Here is a 16,692-nt window from a genome sequence, read left to right on the forward strand (position 1 = left end):
TTATCATTGTTCTCGATTTTTTTAAACATTTATTGGTCTTTATTTATATATGATATTTTTGGATCATCTGGACTTGCATACGTCATTTTTTGCATATCATTTATATGGTTTAAATCTTCATCTGAGCAACCATAAACAAAACATAGCATGAACAATTATGTTCTGATAAGTTACGGAGATTTATCTCTGTAAAATAAACGGAGATGCATCTCCGGAATATTTTAAATTATAAAATGACTTTTAAGTGTGGTCCATAGTATACATTTTAAATTGTTACGGAGATACATTTTCAGAATATTTTAATGTTTAATTAGAATTTGATGCGTATGAGAATGCATCTCTGAAAATTGGGGGTAATTATATATTTTCGCGTGATGGTTAAGAAACATATAAGGAGCATTAAGAAATCCCCCATTTTTTTTAATGAAATTAGTTTTACTGCACTTTCAATACAGAGTGACAATAGTGACAATCATCTTTGAAATTTACATACAGAACTGTAAAGTCTGAAAGAAAGATGTCCATCGTAACAATATAAATATTTGTCATATAAACTTATCTATCAGAAGAAGATGTTTAGATAATACAATTTTGAATCTGAATTAGACAAAAAATTGAGATTTTACAGTTAATTCAAACCAGGAAAACGTGTAATATCCTCATAACTGCACCAACTTGGACATACACTTTATTATAAAACTGAACAGTATAATTAAACAGAAAGCCGATTAATGTTGAACTTCTTTATATCTCTTTCTCTTAGGCTACTAGAGAATTTAAACATGTATTATTGCGTTCAAGCTCCAAAAATATTAATGCAGCAAATGGTCAAAGAAAGCCTTTGTAATTGTTCAACTCTCCCCATACCGTCATCTCAACTTCTTCCCATGACTCTGATGATCTTAGTTCTTCCCATATGCTAAAAATAGCTCCCAAGACATTATCATCATGCAAAATACAATAACACCTACGGTGACAAAAAATAATGAAATCCAAATGAGTTACGTCATTAACTGCATACTCCAAAGCCTGAAAGTCAGGGGAGGCACAAAAAAATTGTTCGCATGGCCACAGAATTCTCTCATCCAACTAGTATAATGTATACAACTCACAGGAAACGCAATATTGAGGCAATATTGGATAGGTAATGATAGGTTAGGTGGATTTTTATACAAGGATATGGCTCTGGAGATGAAGTTAAATGCCGGAAAAGCCTTAGCAGTCATATGTATATTATTTCATACTTTTTATAAATCCATACATTGAAACTGAAACACTTTACGATGATAAGAAATTAGTTATGAAAGAGAATTATGGTGACAGTACTTACATAGCAGCATATGAAAGTCGACCAAAATTTTGACCACCCTCTGTCAACTCGCACTTCGATATGTTGCACGGGAAAGGAAGTTTGTAACTTTCTAAAAATTTCTTAAGGAGATTCGAATCGCCTCTAAACACATCTAAATAAATTGGTATCAAGTCAAAAATAGGATCTCCTGCAAAATAAATGAAAAAGGTCAGCTAATATACCCAGATAGAAAAAATATCAGAATTCTTTCACGGCAATATATGTTTCTAGAATATTTTTGAGTTGAGTCTAAGTAAGAAGTGATCTAGACAAAGTTGAGTCAGTTACATGTAAAACAGGAATTATTGGTACAACTGTTTCCGGTTAAGGAATCATCATTAACCTTTCGTTTAGCTATGATGTTTAAAGAGTAACCCCTAATTGACTTCACACACTACTGATTCATTATTCCTAAATTTGCTAATGATATTTGATAGCGGACTACTCATTAGTTATATAAATAGGAGAAAAGAGAATTAGAGGGGATAGGTGTTGAAATTGGACACAATGAAGAGTAAAGGAGCTTTAGGTTCATCCTTAAGATTTACTTTTTCGTCTGTCACATTGACCAAGCCCCATCAATAGAGCATTTTTTCTCTATTTCTCTGTGTCACTTGATAAAATATGATGCCACATCATGAAACATTCCTTTATAAAGACGAGGATTATCGAAGTTGCGTGAAAGTTCATGAAATAGGTAGGCAAGGAAAAGTACCGACCTATAGAAAGATCACTGAAATCAAGGATGTAACTGGGACACCAGGATTTCACTCCATCATGGTCACTCAATAAACCATTGTCCACCTGGGCAGCATCTTCTGTATTCCTACTGGAGGTAGAACAAACCAATGACGGTTCCATGTAAATATTATCATCCATAATGTCAGTGTGTATCCAGGAGCAAGGTTTATAAGCACCACTTGAGAAATTCTGAAATCAAATAGAAGTAGATAGAAACCATATTTAATCTAGTATATCCAATGATAAAAATGATGTTGGGATGAACTAGTGAATTTAGAAGAAACCTCATTTATATTTAGCAGCTTAGATAAATCAGATGGGATATATTCCTCAATTTTCTCAATCAGTTTGCTAGGAATTGGATCTCCCCTACAAAGTTTTAGCGAGAAGATCAAAGGCTGCTTTACAAAGATAAATAATAATGCAAAGATTCACCAATAGAACTAGCATGCAACAGAAGCACCAACGCAAAACCAAAAATGGAGCATATTTATCATGCGTGGATAAAATACAGTTTAACCGAACCAAAGTCACAAGAGTTAATAAACAATTGGAAAAGCCATAGAATTTTGAAACTTCAAACTTGAAGTGCTCAGAAGAACATTAGATTTTAAATTGTATGCATGGTAACCCTACTCTAATTCTTAAACTATCTTGTTTGTCAAGAAATCAGAAAGCTCAATAGAATTAAGTGTACCACTTGGTCAAACGACTTGAGACGTCCTTCCTCTTCTTTATTAATATTCTGGTGAAGATTCCCCATTCTGCAGCACTGTTTGATTTACAATTAACATTTGAAATACAACCATTTTCCTCAGACCAGCTTATTTCATGTTCAATATCAGATATAAATGAACTATTTAAAGGTGGATGTGGCAAAAGATGAATGTGGCGCAGTTGCTCCCCCAAGAAGGAGGCCAAGTTTGTTGTATCTTCCCACGATAAGCTGTCTCTTCTGCAAATTAATGAAAACAAAATCTAAAAGATTAAGAGAGTTGTGTTACTTGTGCAAAAGTCAGAAATTGGAATTGCTATGTTGTGTGATGACATTTATAAACCACAAGGTCAGCACTTACAAGTCTGCAAACATATTCCCTTCACATCGCGTAGTTATCACATATGGCCATATGCTTGAGTTACAGGCTAAACTAATTGATCCGTCCACCGGAATACCAGCATTCCTATACTCTAACAGTTTCTTGCCCCAAACCCCAAATGGGAAACCATCAACATTGCATTTCTCTGTGATAATATTGGTCTTCGAAATGACACTGGGAACTCCTTTTCCATCCCAACTTAAATTTGTATAGGACCCGTCTTCAAGATAAACAACCCCACTGGCTATAACACTAGGAATATGTTTCCTGATAGAGGAGTTGGCTTCAAGCAGCAGATTATTAAATTCTAGCTGTAAAAGATACAATATGAAAGTTAGATCTGCCATGAAGATGGAATGAAAACAGAATACCAATAAAGTACCTCTGTGCCTAAACAATAAAGGCAAGCTTCCAGTCCTCCTTCGACAAAAATCTTAACAACATAGTTCCCCACTAGATAAACCTATTTACAGAATGGAAAATGTTCCTAGTTAGAGACTTCATACTATGTAAGTACTTTACTAGGTAATGAATGACCATACCACAAACCAATCTCGTGTCATAGTTCAATAACAGAATCATATGAAACATGGCTAAGTAATTATATAGCATATCATCCCACGTTATGGTAAGCACAACCAAGACAATTTCAGAATGACAACTACAGCTTGAAGTAAAATTTTAAAAATGCACCACTGTGTTTTACTGATTAGTGCAATTTGCAACCAACTACTTTGTATCATTTATATTACAATGGCATAAAGATATTAGAGGTTTAAAAGTGCCTTCTAAAAGGGTAAACTCTTCTCAATGCAATATGCAAAGGTATCTTCAATGAAAACTAGTTTGTAGATCCTAAGACTATTTATTGTACGTGGTCTCTTAAATACAGGTCCAAATTATTGATAAATTACACTAGGGGAGTACATGCTGAGGATGAGAATTTGTTTCTTACAAGGGAAAGGCCTTCAGCAAAACATCAGGACTTTGATTCAACCAGAAAATCCTTCTAAATGATCCACTAAATTATACTCTAATTATGAAGCAAACACAATACGGGACACTAAGGACCAATTATTTTCACTAAAGCCTTAGAAATTTTGATGCACTACAAGCTTCTCAAAAAATACAAATAAGAAAAAGTTATTAGCTACATAAATTAAAACTCACAGGATTGCTACCCGTACCAACAGGAAGCCTTTCATCATCGGTGGGAGGAGGCAAATTGTTGAAGGCACAAATTTTAGACAGACACTCTAACCACTTGTCTGCATTTAGCGCAATACAAGCTCCCTGGACATACATAAACAGAAAATAGATTATAAAATCAGATGATATACTTACTTTGAGAGCACAGAGATGCATTACATTGGAAACAAAATAACCTTCCATATTAGATCTCTCATTTCTGGTTTTTGAATCCAAAGCTTGGATAACCATTCTCTTAGTTCTCGTTGACCAATGGAATTGCCCGAGCTCCACTCAGAACTATAGTGGTCTCTATCCTTATCCAAAAACATGGATAAGAAATTAATATCATAAGAAAATCCTCCTTTCCATAAGTGATAGCTTCTAGATACACAACTTAATTCACTTTCAAAACCTAGATCGTCAACATCTTTCAGAGTTTTGGGTCTTTTCTCTTTCCTTGACAAATCAGAATAACTTAAGTTTTCTTCATTACATGACATGTCCTGTATGCCATTTTCATCAACATCATCTTCAAGAGCAAGCAAACCTACACGACAAACTCCTTTATGACGATAACCAGGTGCCATATCCAAACACACAAATTCAAAGTTATTAGAATTCACAAAATTTTGCGTGACTGCAATAGTTGTTTCCAAATTTAAAATACAGTGCCACCATCCACTGGGAACATAAATTGTCTCTCCAGGTAGTTGTGTACATTCAATTGGCTTGTCTTCGTCAGCAAGAAGAGGATAAAAATCTAGCCACCACTGAAAGCAAATAAAATTGTTATTAATATTTAAAAAATCAACAGAAAGACACATTGAAGTTAGGCATCCTAATGGATAATAATTATTTAAATCCAAAAAGAGGATATGTAAATTGCTCAAATTGCAAAATTGTAGTACCTGCAGTGATGATGGAGTCTCAATACTGACATCACCATCTTCTTCATTAACATGAACTGTAACACCTAAAGGCACTTTTCCGGGAGGATATAGTGCCCACCTATCAAATATAGGCAAAACATTATCTCTTATGCATTAGTTATTCGGAAAATAATCAAGCACAAAGACAGAAAATATTACATAAAACTCAAGTTATTTGTTGTAGAATCATTAGAGAACAAGAACTGTTTACACTTTTGGTTATTGTAGTTTTAAGAATGCATGCATTTTGGTATGTGCAGTTTCAATTGCTTAAATCAAGTGCACATACTTATCCAATTGAGCAATTCAGATCCTAATGTTAATGTTTCAGTAAATTTCTAATAGAATGTATTGATTTGAATCATGATTTTTTATTTGACAAAAGTAAAGGATGACCTCTCAGCCTATTCATGCGTGATAGATTCTTTTGTTCAATTGTAGCCACTACTCCTTACTACTGCTGCATATTTAAGCATACTTGTCCAAAGTCAAACCTAGTTGAGTTTGATAATACTTTTCAACTTCTTATCCGTTGTGCTTCTTTCCAATAAAATTATCTAACACAAAACTTTCTTTGGATTAATTTCTGACTCCTATCTGCTCTCATCTAAGACCCAGAAGGCTGAAAACTAGTCCTGGCAAGATATTAGCATTCCTTGGGGTGAAAACATTCTTATGAGTCATTTTTTTAGGAATCTTGTTCAACATTTGTCTACATAATATTTTAGGAAACTAGTCCTAGCAAGATCTTAGTAGCCCCCTCAGTCTAAAAGTGACAAATCATACTTCACACAAACTATTTCAGTCCTACAATCTTCCTAATTCTAGAGAGAAAACTCTGCTTTATATCATTAAAAGCATAAAGTGGGGAGCTGTAGTTTAGGTTGCATTAGCAGTCAAAATCAAATGTGAAACTTGTAAAGAGGCCATCATCTTTGCATGGACGAGCCAATGGACTTTCAACCTAAAGGCCCCTAGCTTCCCTAAGGAAAAAAAACACACCTGATGCCAAGTTCGATCCCTTATGAGTCTCAATCCTCATATTTTATCCACCTCCCCCTATCCCCCTACCTTCACTAAGTTTTGGGGGCCCAATTGTAACAAGAAAAAGAAAAGAGCAGCAATAAACAGGAAGAATCAAGTAACCAACTAATTATGTTTAAGGCTTAAACTCAAAACAATGACGCACATAGTTTCCTTTGACACCATGTAAACAGCCGGGGTCTAAGCTACATGCTACACAACCATAATGTAGATAAAAATTTCACTTAAGGCGTCTTATCTTTTTACCTTTTACGGCCCGAAAGAAGAGTGTTCCATGCACTTGTAAGAGCTGGATCAACATGCCAAGATGCACCAGATCTCTGCGGTCCAATTATGAGCCACCTATAGGATGGTCGTTTGTCTATATCTAAGATATCAAAGAAGTCTTCTTGAAAAAGATGAGGCACGCAGTAATCCTTCAATAAGCTAGGTGCATGTTCACCAAACTGTATGTTAAATTAAAAGTTAAAAGAACTTCCAAAATCCCAAATTTGAAAACAAGAAAATGGAAAGGAATGGTGCGAGGAGTTAGGGAAGCGCGTTATTGAAACGGGAATATCTAAACTCAAGCACCTTTTCGTCAAAAACATACAATGGATCTTCATCATGTTGATCTTTCATGTACGCGACATAATCCTTGAACTTCATGGAGATCTTTTTGGAACTCCTTTGAGAAATTTTAAACGCCACGTCTCCATAGTTTAGTAACAGCTGATCAGTTGTCCATTTATGCCTGGCAGGCCATGTATCCGCCAGTCCCTTAAGCATGACCTGAGAGGTGCAATTCATCATCAAAATTACATTTCAATATAAATACAAGAGAAAATCACTAACAATTGATGGTTCAGAATTGATAAACTTCAGTACTCCTTTGTACAAATTTATAAGCAAAAAACACTCATTTTTCTTGTTACAAATTGTTAAGAATAATAAGTCAAGTGTGAGCCCACAATACTCCCCTCAAGTGGAAACTCTTTTGTCCAAATTATAAGAAAAAAATATCAACTTTATTTCATCTAACCATTTTATTCTAAAAAATTCATCTTTTTCAAGATAAAATTAAATCCAAATTGCATTCAATTTGGTTTCTTTCTCATTTTTTCCATAAACAACAACCAATTAAAATTGTTTTTACATCTTTCTATAAAACATATTTTAAGAAAGACACAAAAATTTGAATTTTCTTAATAAGTGTGAAATATTGACTTTTGCTTATAAATTGGTACGGATGGAGTATATCTAAAACACAACATCAACTATAACCCAAATACATATAGGAGGACCCTTGAAGTTATAAAGACAAATCATTCTCATCTCTCATTTTCAATCTTTACAAGAAACAACTGGAAAAATTAACAGAGCTACCCAAATGCTTCAGAGATTAACAGCAAACATATAAACAATTAAGTGAAGTCGGTTACATATATCAAACAATGCCATAATGCTTTATTATATATATGATATCTCTATCAAACTCATTAATCTCTAGTTTTTTTAAGTCTTCCTCTACCTCTTGTGATTTAACTACCCTCCATCCGGTCTACTCTCCTTACTACAAAATATACTAGTCTTTTCTCTATATAGTCAAAGCACCTATACTGAGTTTCCCACATCTTTTCTGCAATAGGTGCTATCTCGAGTCTCTCTCTCTAATGTTGTCATTTATAATCCAATCTTGTCCAATGCAACATTCTCATCTCCACTACGCTTATTTTATTCTTGTGTTGGTTCTTTACCGCCCAACAACCAGACATATATCATGACAGAAAATAATATTGTTCCCGCTTTTTCCAAAAGAAAAATACTAGCATAGCAACACACTCCTTTGAACACAAACTTCATTATCGGTCCACGTTTTAAAAGGTTAACACAATTGCATTGTAATCTGATCATTTTTTAAGTGTATTAGCTTTTAAAAAAGAGAGCAATAATATATAACATTGAAGATTGTGTGTAAAAGAGTGTATTGCCAGCAAGAGAGTGCGTTCATTTCTTTCAAAAAGAAATTAAGCATACCAAACTATGGAAAATAGAAGTCAGGATATTTTCTTTTCATCTGGAAGAGAGCTCAACATTAATTATTGACACTGAAACAGAACCAACAAAAAGGGAAGATTTTTAACACGGCTTTACTACTAAAATTCTTTAATCTTTGTACCGGTTTCTTCACGTCATACTCGTTATAAAAGTCTTTCAATGAGATGTCTTTTATTCTTTCCACATTTCCACCTTCTGTATAAAATGTATCCAATGTGGTGCGACACCGGTATAATCTCCGATACAGAAATAAAGAGTTGAATCCTGCAGGAAGGTAAATATCAGTGGTATATAAAAAAACCTTAAAATAATTTAAGAGCATACAGCCTAAAGTTTGCTAAAAATATAGAAAACAGATATGATATTTATGATATCAGAACTGTTACCATCAAAATGTAAAGGCTGCCCGTGGCCCTCTTTGTACTTGTCTGGCAGATTCTCACTGCATTCAAAATATCAAATTCCAAATATGTTACAATTAAATATAAACCTAAATGAAGAAATCCGACAATCGCTACTTTGAAGCTATTTGATTTGTCTTATTTGAGCTTATCTACTGTCATACGTTTTGCGTGATTATTTGGAAGAACTTATGAAAACAACTTATGACATTGTTCATGTTTATTTTCATAAGTTCTCGAAGATAGTTTATGAAAGCAGTTTATAGGTTATACAAAAACAATTTAACTTTATTTCAACTTTATCTATTGAAATTGCTTATACATATGTGCTTATCATGATAAGGCGTTTGTGCTATAAGCTGCAAATAAGTAATTTATCCAAATTGGACCAAATGAGAGAGTGAAAGACATACTTATGCAGGGCAGTTTTCTTCCAAGAGCCTTTGTATTCAAGAAAACCAGATGCTCCATTTAGGCATAGACTCATCCACAGTGGTTCTTCATTGGACAGTATATACATCACACTGCCAATCAATAAATAAAAGAAGAAAGTTTATTAATCATCAATCAATCATCAATGTCGCTCACATAGGAAATGCAAACTAAGCGAAGCGAACGAAATCAATTATACTATTGCCATAAGCAATTTCCGGTAACTAATGTAAGGAATCAAAACAAACATCAGAGTGTAATTCAATGAAGCCATGAGTCCAGATTCTTTATCCAATTAAGAGTAAGAATGGAATATAAAAACAAACGATGAAGAAACATTACACAAAAAGTATCAAAATGGAAAGTTATGGGGAAATGAACATGAAAAGTTGATAGAATTACCTGCTAACGCAAGCGACGCGAGCAGCATCTCGAGGAGTGAGCCGTTCCAAAATGGAGCAGAGGATTTCGTCGGGAAGAACTCGAAGATCTCCAAGACCATCTATTCTGCGATCTCTCTGATTGTGAGCTTGAGCCTCCATTGAATTTCAATTTCAATTTCAATTTCAATTTCAATTTCAATTAATCGTCTCTGCGCTAAATGAATATATGTGTTCCTGCGCTAAACCGCGTTTTTTGTTAAGCGCTTCTTGACCGTGTGAGAAGTTTCCGTTATTCCTACGCCACCTTCATGACATGAGCAAAAGTGATTCCCCCTAAAATAAATTGATTTTAAAACATAGTTGTCTCAAAATTTATTTTCAACCATATCTGCTAATGATAATGCTTGATCTGAAGATGGTTTTGGAATGCTTGATTTGAACTTTTTACCAATGTAAAATGAGTTGTTCCGTTCCAAAAAAAAATGTTTTTTTTCTGTAACAGCTAAAAAAATGTAAAATTAATTACTTGTCACTTTTAAATTTGAAAAATGTTTGTCAGTAGGAGTTAAATCTAAATCAATTCATATAAAAATTGCAAATTAATTTTAAAAAATTGAAATTCGTAAAAACAATTGAATATTGATGGATGTGTTTGGATGTTATTTATTACAAATCACTTTGTAATGGGTAACATTCGTGTCGCCCAATACTCAGGATACATGGAGTATCCATTACTTATGTATTGCACATTGCGTCACAAAGAACCGCTCTCCGACTAAGGGTAGGGTCACTGTCCCCACCCCCGAGATTTAGCTCTGAATGAGGTAGACATTTTCGAGTTCCACTGCCTAGACCCTTGAGTTGACTAGATTTGTGGGGTGCGCCAACTACGCAGAAGTGTGTTTAAGTCGTATCAGATATGCATAAAAGCATGTAGTCCGTATCAAAAATGTGTTTAAGTTATATACGATATGCAGAATGCGTGTAGTCTGTATCAGATATGCAAAGGCGCTATGAAAAGGCGCAAAAAAATTGGATAATCTTTGTCTCCTCTCCTTTAGGGTCCTAAAGAGAGATAGACATAAAAGAGTGCAATAGGGGAAAGATAGAAGAGAAGTATTTTCGTTCATAATAAAGTAAATTTATTATAATGAGAGAATATAATGAGTGGATAAGTAAACCCTTCAACTCTAACATCGCTTTAGCTTGCCTATGGGATTAAGGCGTGTCTTTTAAAGTCAAGAACATGGTCGGATGAAGGTGAAACTCCTTGAAAGACACGTCCATCGGCCTTTCTTCTTCTACTTTCCGGAATTTCCAAGAGAAATCAGAGATCAAGAGATCTGGTGAATTATAGGTGAAATAATAACTTATTGGATCGAATGCGACAAATTTTCGCGTTCGATTCAGATTGCTCTTGATTCGGTGATCTAGGGAGGTTACAAATAGGTAAATATGAGATTGGATCTGAAATCTTGGAAATTGCAGGAATCGGAAGTCGATTCCCACATATGGCGCCATTGTTCTGTTGGGGAATCATAAATGGGTGTAGTTGGTGGACTGGATGTTTTGAACCAGTGGTGATGATCTATGTGACAATGAGGCAGGTTGACCTACTGTTTACCAGTAATTTCTGACAAACAAACGCTAGTCTTCCAATATTATAGATTTTGGTAACTTACAGGATCGACTAGATTGATCCTAGGACATGTGTCTCAAGAACTATTATTATGGTGATTTGACTCATGATTAAGTTTGTTTCTGGTTTATGAATAGTGAAAGGTGTTTCGACAATAATTCTAAACGAAATTTATGACTTTATAGGCAAAGAGTAAATGGCAGTAACTTTGTAGAAAAGGTTTTTTAAAGATAACAAAAGTATTTGGCAAAGGTGAAGATAAATAACTTGAAGTAAACGTTTTAAGTTTTGAGGAAGTGTTGGAAATGAAAGTTTGGCGAAATGTAAATGCAAAGGTAAAAGTGATCATGAAATACTGAAAATAAGGGCAATTCGACAAAAGAAAAGAAAGTAAATGGTTTTAGTTTAAATAACTTGCATAAAATAAATAACATGAAACGAAATTATGGTGTTCTTCATACATGCATTTTCAGCAAAGACTCTTTTCTCTCGCTCTGGTACTTTGAGTATTTTAGTGAATTTTTGTATATTTGTTTGAACACACCCGAAATCTAAAACTAAGACTCTTATTTATAACAATTCGACCCTAACGGTCTCTACACAGATGACTGTCACGTTCGACATTTTCAAGCGTTGTGTGTCTCAGATGCTTCCACGCGTTGGCCTGACGAAACTGCTTCGTTTGAATTTCAAATCTTTCCCGCTTGAAGCTTCGAATCTGTCAAACGCCTACGTCGAAGAGAACTTGTGGAGATCCAAAAAATCTTCTAAGTTTCAGGCTTCGACAAGAAATGTCCTTTTTCCCAAGAAAAGAATTCAACAAATAGCTTCGACACAACCATTTTTATTTGTTCTCCAAAACATACCATTTTCAAAGAACTTCACCTATTTTTCGAAATCTCCAGCTAACAAATTGCCCCCAATAAATGTCTATTTCGAATCAATGCAGAAATAAGCATTTTTTGTAATCACCATATTTCGACCAGAGACCTTTTGTCGCACCTCAAAAAATGAGAACACGACTTAAGCGAAGCGCAATCGCACGCTCGCATGATGGACTGAACAAAGTCGCCACCGAACTTTATTTATTCCTAAAAAAGAATGGGGAAATATAGATAAAACCCAAGAAAGAACGACAATGATTATGGTCGTCGCAACCAAATCAGGGTTCGGGAGTCAATTACACAAGGGGAAAATATTAGCACCCCTCACGTCCGTTGTACTCAACGGGAACCATTAGGTTAATTGTGTGCGTAAGTGTTAGCTTGGAATGTTTGGTTTCTCGAATTATTAGGTGGGAAAGAAAGGAACAGAAGAGAGAAGAATGTTTTTGGATTTTTAAACAAAGGGGACTAAACCTAAGTTTTTTATTAATGGGTCTGACAAGATTTATAAATCTTGCTCCTACGTATTTCCAGGTGCAATAGAGAACTCAAGGCTTACGTAGTTCTGGGTAGAAAATGTTTGTTTGTTGGTCAATTTTAGCAAAAGCTATAATGTATTAATCGACAAAAACATTGTTTTATCCAAAGCAGATGAGGAGCGGACGTATACCACACATCGAATGGATTTACAAATCAACATTCGGAAAAACGTCACTTATCTCAACTCAACAATTATGGCCGAAACATGGATTTGCATCATCTTAAGACAAGATGTCTTTCGTTTATGAAAAGGTTTTGAAAATCGCATGGCGACGAGAAAAAAAGTTTGATTTATTGAATGTATTTTTGGGCTTGAAAGACGAATATTTATGACTTGCAAACTCTTACAACTTGGGTCTAATACTCGGGACTACGTCTGGATATTCCACCCAGTTAATCTTTTTCTTTCAATTTACTTATGAAAATGATTTGAATATTGGAGTATTTTGAAGAGAAGACAAATATTCATGGCTTACAAGCTCTTACAACTTGGGCCTAATATCCGGGAATACGACTGGATATCTCATCCAGGTAATCTTTTTCTTCCAACTTACTTATGAAAATGATTTGAACATTGGAGTGTGGAGAAGAGAAGACGAATATTTATGGCTTACAAACTATTACAACTTGGGCCTAATATTCAGGATTACGACTGGATATTCCATCCAGGGTAATCTTTTTTCTTCAAATTTTATTTAAGAAAACGGGTTGAAATTAAATTAAAAATGATTAATGTACAAATGTTTGAAATTATTGAAAATTAAGTTGATATTGCTTAAGAGCTCATTGTAAGAAGGCCCAAGGGTAAGCCACGGTACTAGAATCCAACTCAAATCAAAAGCGACTAAATTTAGCTCTAAGCTAACTTAAAGTAGACTCATGTATGAGTCAATCCATAAGCCGAACAACTAAATCTACGCGTCCAAGAGATTTTCGGTAGCTAAATTGAGTTTAAGCTCCGAGATCGCAACGCAATGATAAACCAAACATCAATCAAGCGCATTATTATTATTACAGTAGTGTCATAAAGTTTTTACATCAACACAAAATAATCAAAAAATAAAAAAAAACTAAACACAACACGCACACGTTATCCATAATGAATTTGCATTGCTATAATATTAAAATAGAGCTAAAATAAAATAAAATATAAAAGCAAAATTAACACACCATATATATATATATATATATATATATATATATATATATATATATATATATATATATATATATATATATATATATAATAGAAGATATATGTATATATAAAATAAAATCAAAAGTTGACTATATATAAAATAAAACCAAAAGCTGACTATATATAACTTATAAAGCAGGAAACGTATACATGTAACTAAGCCAAAAAATAATTAATATGTATATAAAAAGAAAAACAGAAAAATTTATATAACACATAAACTAAAAAAACAAACTAACGAACTTTATATATTTAACTTTAAAAGAGAAAATTTTATATAACATATAAACTAAAAAAATACAAACTAACATATATATAACTTTAAAATAGAAAAATTTATATATATAAACTAAAAACAGAAATATATCTATAAAAAATTAGAAACATAAATATTTATATATAAAATATAAACTGAACCATATATGTCTAAAACTAAAATTAAAGCATAAATGTATATATAAAACTCATGATAAAAAAAGATAATATAATCTCAAAGTAATAAAAAACATATGAGAAGAATGTTAAAACCAAACGATGAAAACAGTAGAATAATGAAGAAGAACGAAAGGAAATTGCGAGATCCCTTACACGGACGATGAAGATTCGAGGATCTCGTACTCGCGGTGCTATTGAGTGGTGTATGAAGTTGTAATGTTAGGAGAGTGTTACAATATGGTGAAGAGATTTATGGAGTGTTTGAAGAATATTGTGTTGTTATTAAAAAAAGAAGTTAATGTGAGGTTTGGTTTTAGTTGGAAATGAGTGAGGAGTATTTTACTGTATGTGGAAAAAATAAGTGAGTATTTTGTTTTGGTCACTGTAGCTAAATATGAAGATGAATGTGAGATATGAGAGAGAAGAGACTGTTCATTTCTTTTTTCATTCTTGAATCCTCCCCTCATATTGTGAGAGAGAGAGTAGTGATATAAAAATCTGGGTGAGAAGAAGTATTGGTTTGTGTTTTTAATGTAGAATTCAAATACTGTACAAAGAAAAAAAGAAAGTGGTCTTATGTGATGATGAACTATTGAAGAAAAAATGGGGTTCTGCGTTTTTTTTCAAAAGATGCTATGATGGGTTCAAATGATTTTGTCTTTAGTGGTCAGCTGTTGTTAATGGATGAGGGAACACTGATCCTTTCTATCAATCGCTTTCACACTGCCAGCTATAATCATCAATATCACTTCTTTTTACTTTGTTTAAAAAAAAATCCCCCAATAGAGGGGCGACACGTGGCACGTGAAGTAGGAAAAAACACTTTGAGCGTTCAATTCCCTTCATTATTCAATGATACTTTCAATTCTCACTTTTTAAATCACTTATTTCTTGATTTATGATTGGATGAGAGAAATGGACATGGATTGTGAATATGAACCAATGATCAATTGGATCTGATGGCATAAAAATAAATCAAAGAAGCACACATTGTTAGACAATTTAAAAAAAACTTAAAATGACTCTTCTAGTTGCTTTAATTGATTAAAATCAAATTCAATTAATTAAAATAAACAAAATTCACAACTTTTAAAATAACCACAATAAAATAAAAATGATGACATGAACAATTCTATTTAATTTTTCTGAATCTTTTGACAAAAGAATGAAAATAAACATATTTAAAATAAAAATCGGATGCAAAAGTGCTCGAAAAATTAAAATGAATGCATCAGAATGATCAGCGTGAAATAAACTTATTGGAAAAATACATCGTTTCTTTTAATTTTGAAATAAATTTGACCGGTTAAACAGGCTCGAGCTGATCAAAAAGTGGCCAAAAAATTAGATGAAAAATAAATCGAGCATACCAGATTAAACTATGTGAAACGTAGATTAATAAAGCTGATGTCTGGAAGCTTGATTTTAAAAAAATTCGTCCACTGATTTGACGCACATTCGTCGATTAATTCAACCGATTTTCCTGTAGATCCGAAAAAATTATTTCGACTGATATTCTAGGCACTATGCGGTATGAAATGCATGGTATGCTATGTAGAGATGCAATATCTATGATGAACGTATTAAATCAGCGATTCAGGGTCAAAATTGGGGTGTGACACCTTTCATAGACCTAAAAGTTCGTATCTGTCAGTTAATCATGATTTACTTTTTCAAAACGTCTCATCAAGACATGTGCGCAGTTATTGTCATCATGAATTTCAACTTCCAAGAATAATGAACAGTAATCCCTGTACCCTTTTCACAGAAAAGCCACCACGTGGCTCACTACCTTGGCAAGGTGTAACCAATCAGCTTCGTAGGTTAATACTATAAAAGCTCATTGTCACTTCTTTCTTCCTTTTTACGAAAATCTTCATCTTCAACCTGAGTTCATCTCTAAAACTTCTCTGAAAATGTTTCTTCTTCCTTAAAACCCTAATCCTTCAAAACCTCCAAAAAACCCATAACAATGTCTTCTGATAAACAGCAAAAGCAATCAAAGAACATCAAAGGTGCTGGATCCTCAAAAAGTTTTGCTTCTCAGAACATTCCAACTAGCACAACCATAACTGTTGGGGATCGGGAGTACATTACTTTTCCAAAACTCATTAAAGAACAGAAAGCAATATTTGCTTCCCAAGTAACGATTCCTTCCCTACTTTCTAGAAATACTTTAGGGTTTTTAGGCCCATTAGTCTCTGAAGGTCATTTAGAGAAATGTGTAAAGTTTTTTCCTTGTTATCATACTACCAAACCCATAGCCAACAAAATAGTTTCCTCCAGAAATGCTGAAGATTCAGTCCAAAGAGATGCTTTCCAACTGGATTTTATCACTGATAGTTTCAGACCCTTTCGTTCTTGTCCAACTCTAGACAAATCCTATTTAG

At 33.6% G+C, this 16,692-nt stretch overlaps 1 protein-coding gene across 3 annotated transcripts; it reads right to left on the reverse strand.

Moving 5' to 3' along the window:
* Positions 1-520: 520 nt before the first annotated feature.
* Positions 521-14,708, reverse strand: LOC127078351 (lysine-specific demethylase JMJ21). Of its 3 annotated transcripts, none has more exons than XM_051018799.1 (17): positions 14,456-14,708; positions 9,626-9,910; positions 9,205-9,315; positions 8,777-8,832; positions 8,512-8,654; positions 6,927-7,124; positions 6,600-6,799; positions 5,289-5,388; positions 4,575-5,150; positions 4,360-4,482; positions 3,572-3,652; positions 3,169-3,500; positions 2,790-3,047; positions 2,377-2,461; positions 2,071-2,281; positions 1,331-1,499; positions 521-967 (listed from the first exon to the last, which is right to left on the reverse strand). In XM_051018799.1, the coding sequence occupies exons 2-17, from the start codon at positions 9,763-9,765 to the stop codon at positions 829-831; spliced, it is 2,922 nt and encodes a 973-aa protein (XP_050874756.1). In that variant the 5' UTR covers positions 9,766-9,910; positions 14,456-14,708; the 3' UTR covers positions 521-828. The 3 variants fall into 3 exon arrangements, with proteins under 3 accessions (XP_050874756.1, XP_050874755.1, XP_050874757.1); XM_051018798.1 differs by having other exon boundaries at positions 9,626-9,939; XM_051018800.1 differs by lacking the exons at positions 8,777-8,832; positions 9,205-9,315; positions 9,626-9,910; positions 14,456-14,708 and having other exon boundaries at positions 8,531-8,654.
* Between the last annotated feature and the right edge of the window lie 1,984 nt (positions 14,709-16,692).

Source organism: Lathyrus oleraceus, chromosome 5 (genome assembly GCF_024323335.1).
Source record: "Lathyrus oleraceus cultivar Zhongwan6 chromosome 5, CAAS_Psat_ZW6_1.0, whole genome shotgun sequence".
NCBI classification, from domain to species: domain Eukaryota; kingdom Viridiplantae; phylum Streptophyta; class Magnoliopsida; order Fabales; family Fabaceae; genus Lathyrus; species Lathyrus oleraceus.

What these genes read in the sequence shown, in the direction of transcription:
- LOC127078351 (XM_051018799.1), bottom strand. Translation starts at nt 9,765, where the DNA reads ATGGAGGCTCAAGCTCACAATCAGAGAGATCGCAGAATAGATGGTCTT. An exon ending in AGACTCCATCATCACTGCAG is followed by an intron (nt 5,151 to 5,288) that starts GTACTACAATTT and finishes ATTTGCTTTCAG; the next exon opens with TGGTGGCTAGATTTTTATCC. An exon ending in TTTATTGTTTAGGCACAGAG is followed by an intron (nt 3,501 to 3,571) that starts GTACTTTATTGG and finishes TATCTTTTACAG; the next exon opens with CTAGAATTTAATAATCTGCT.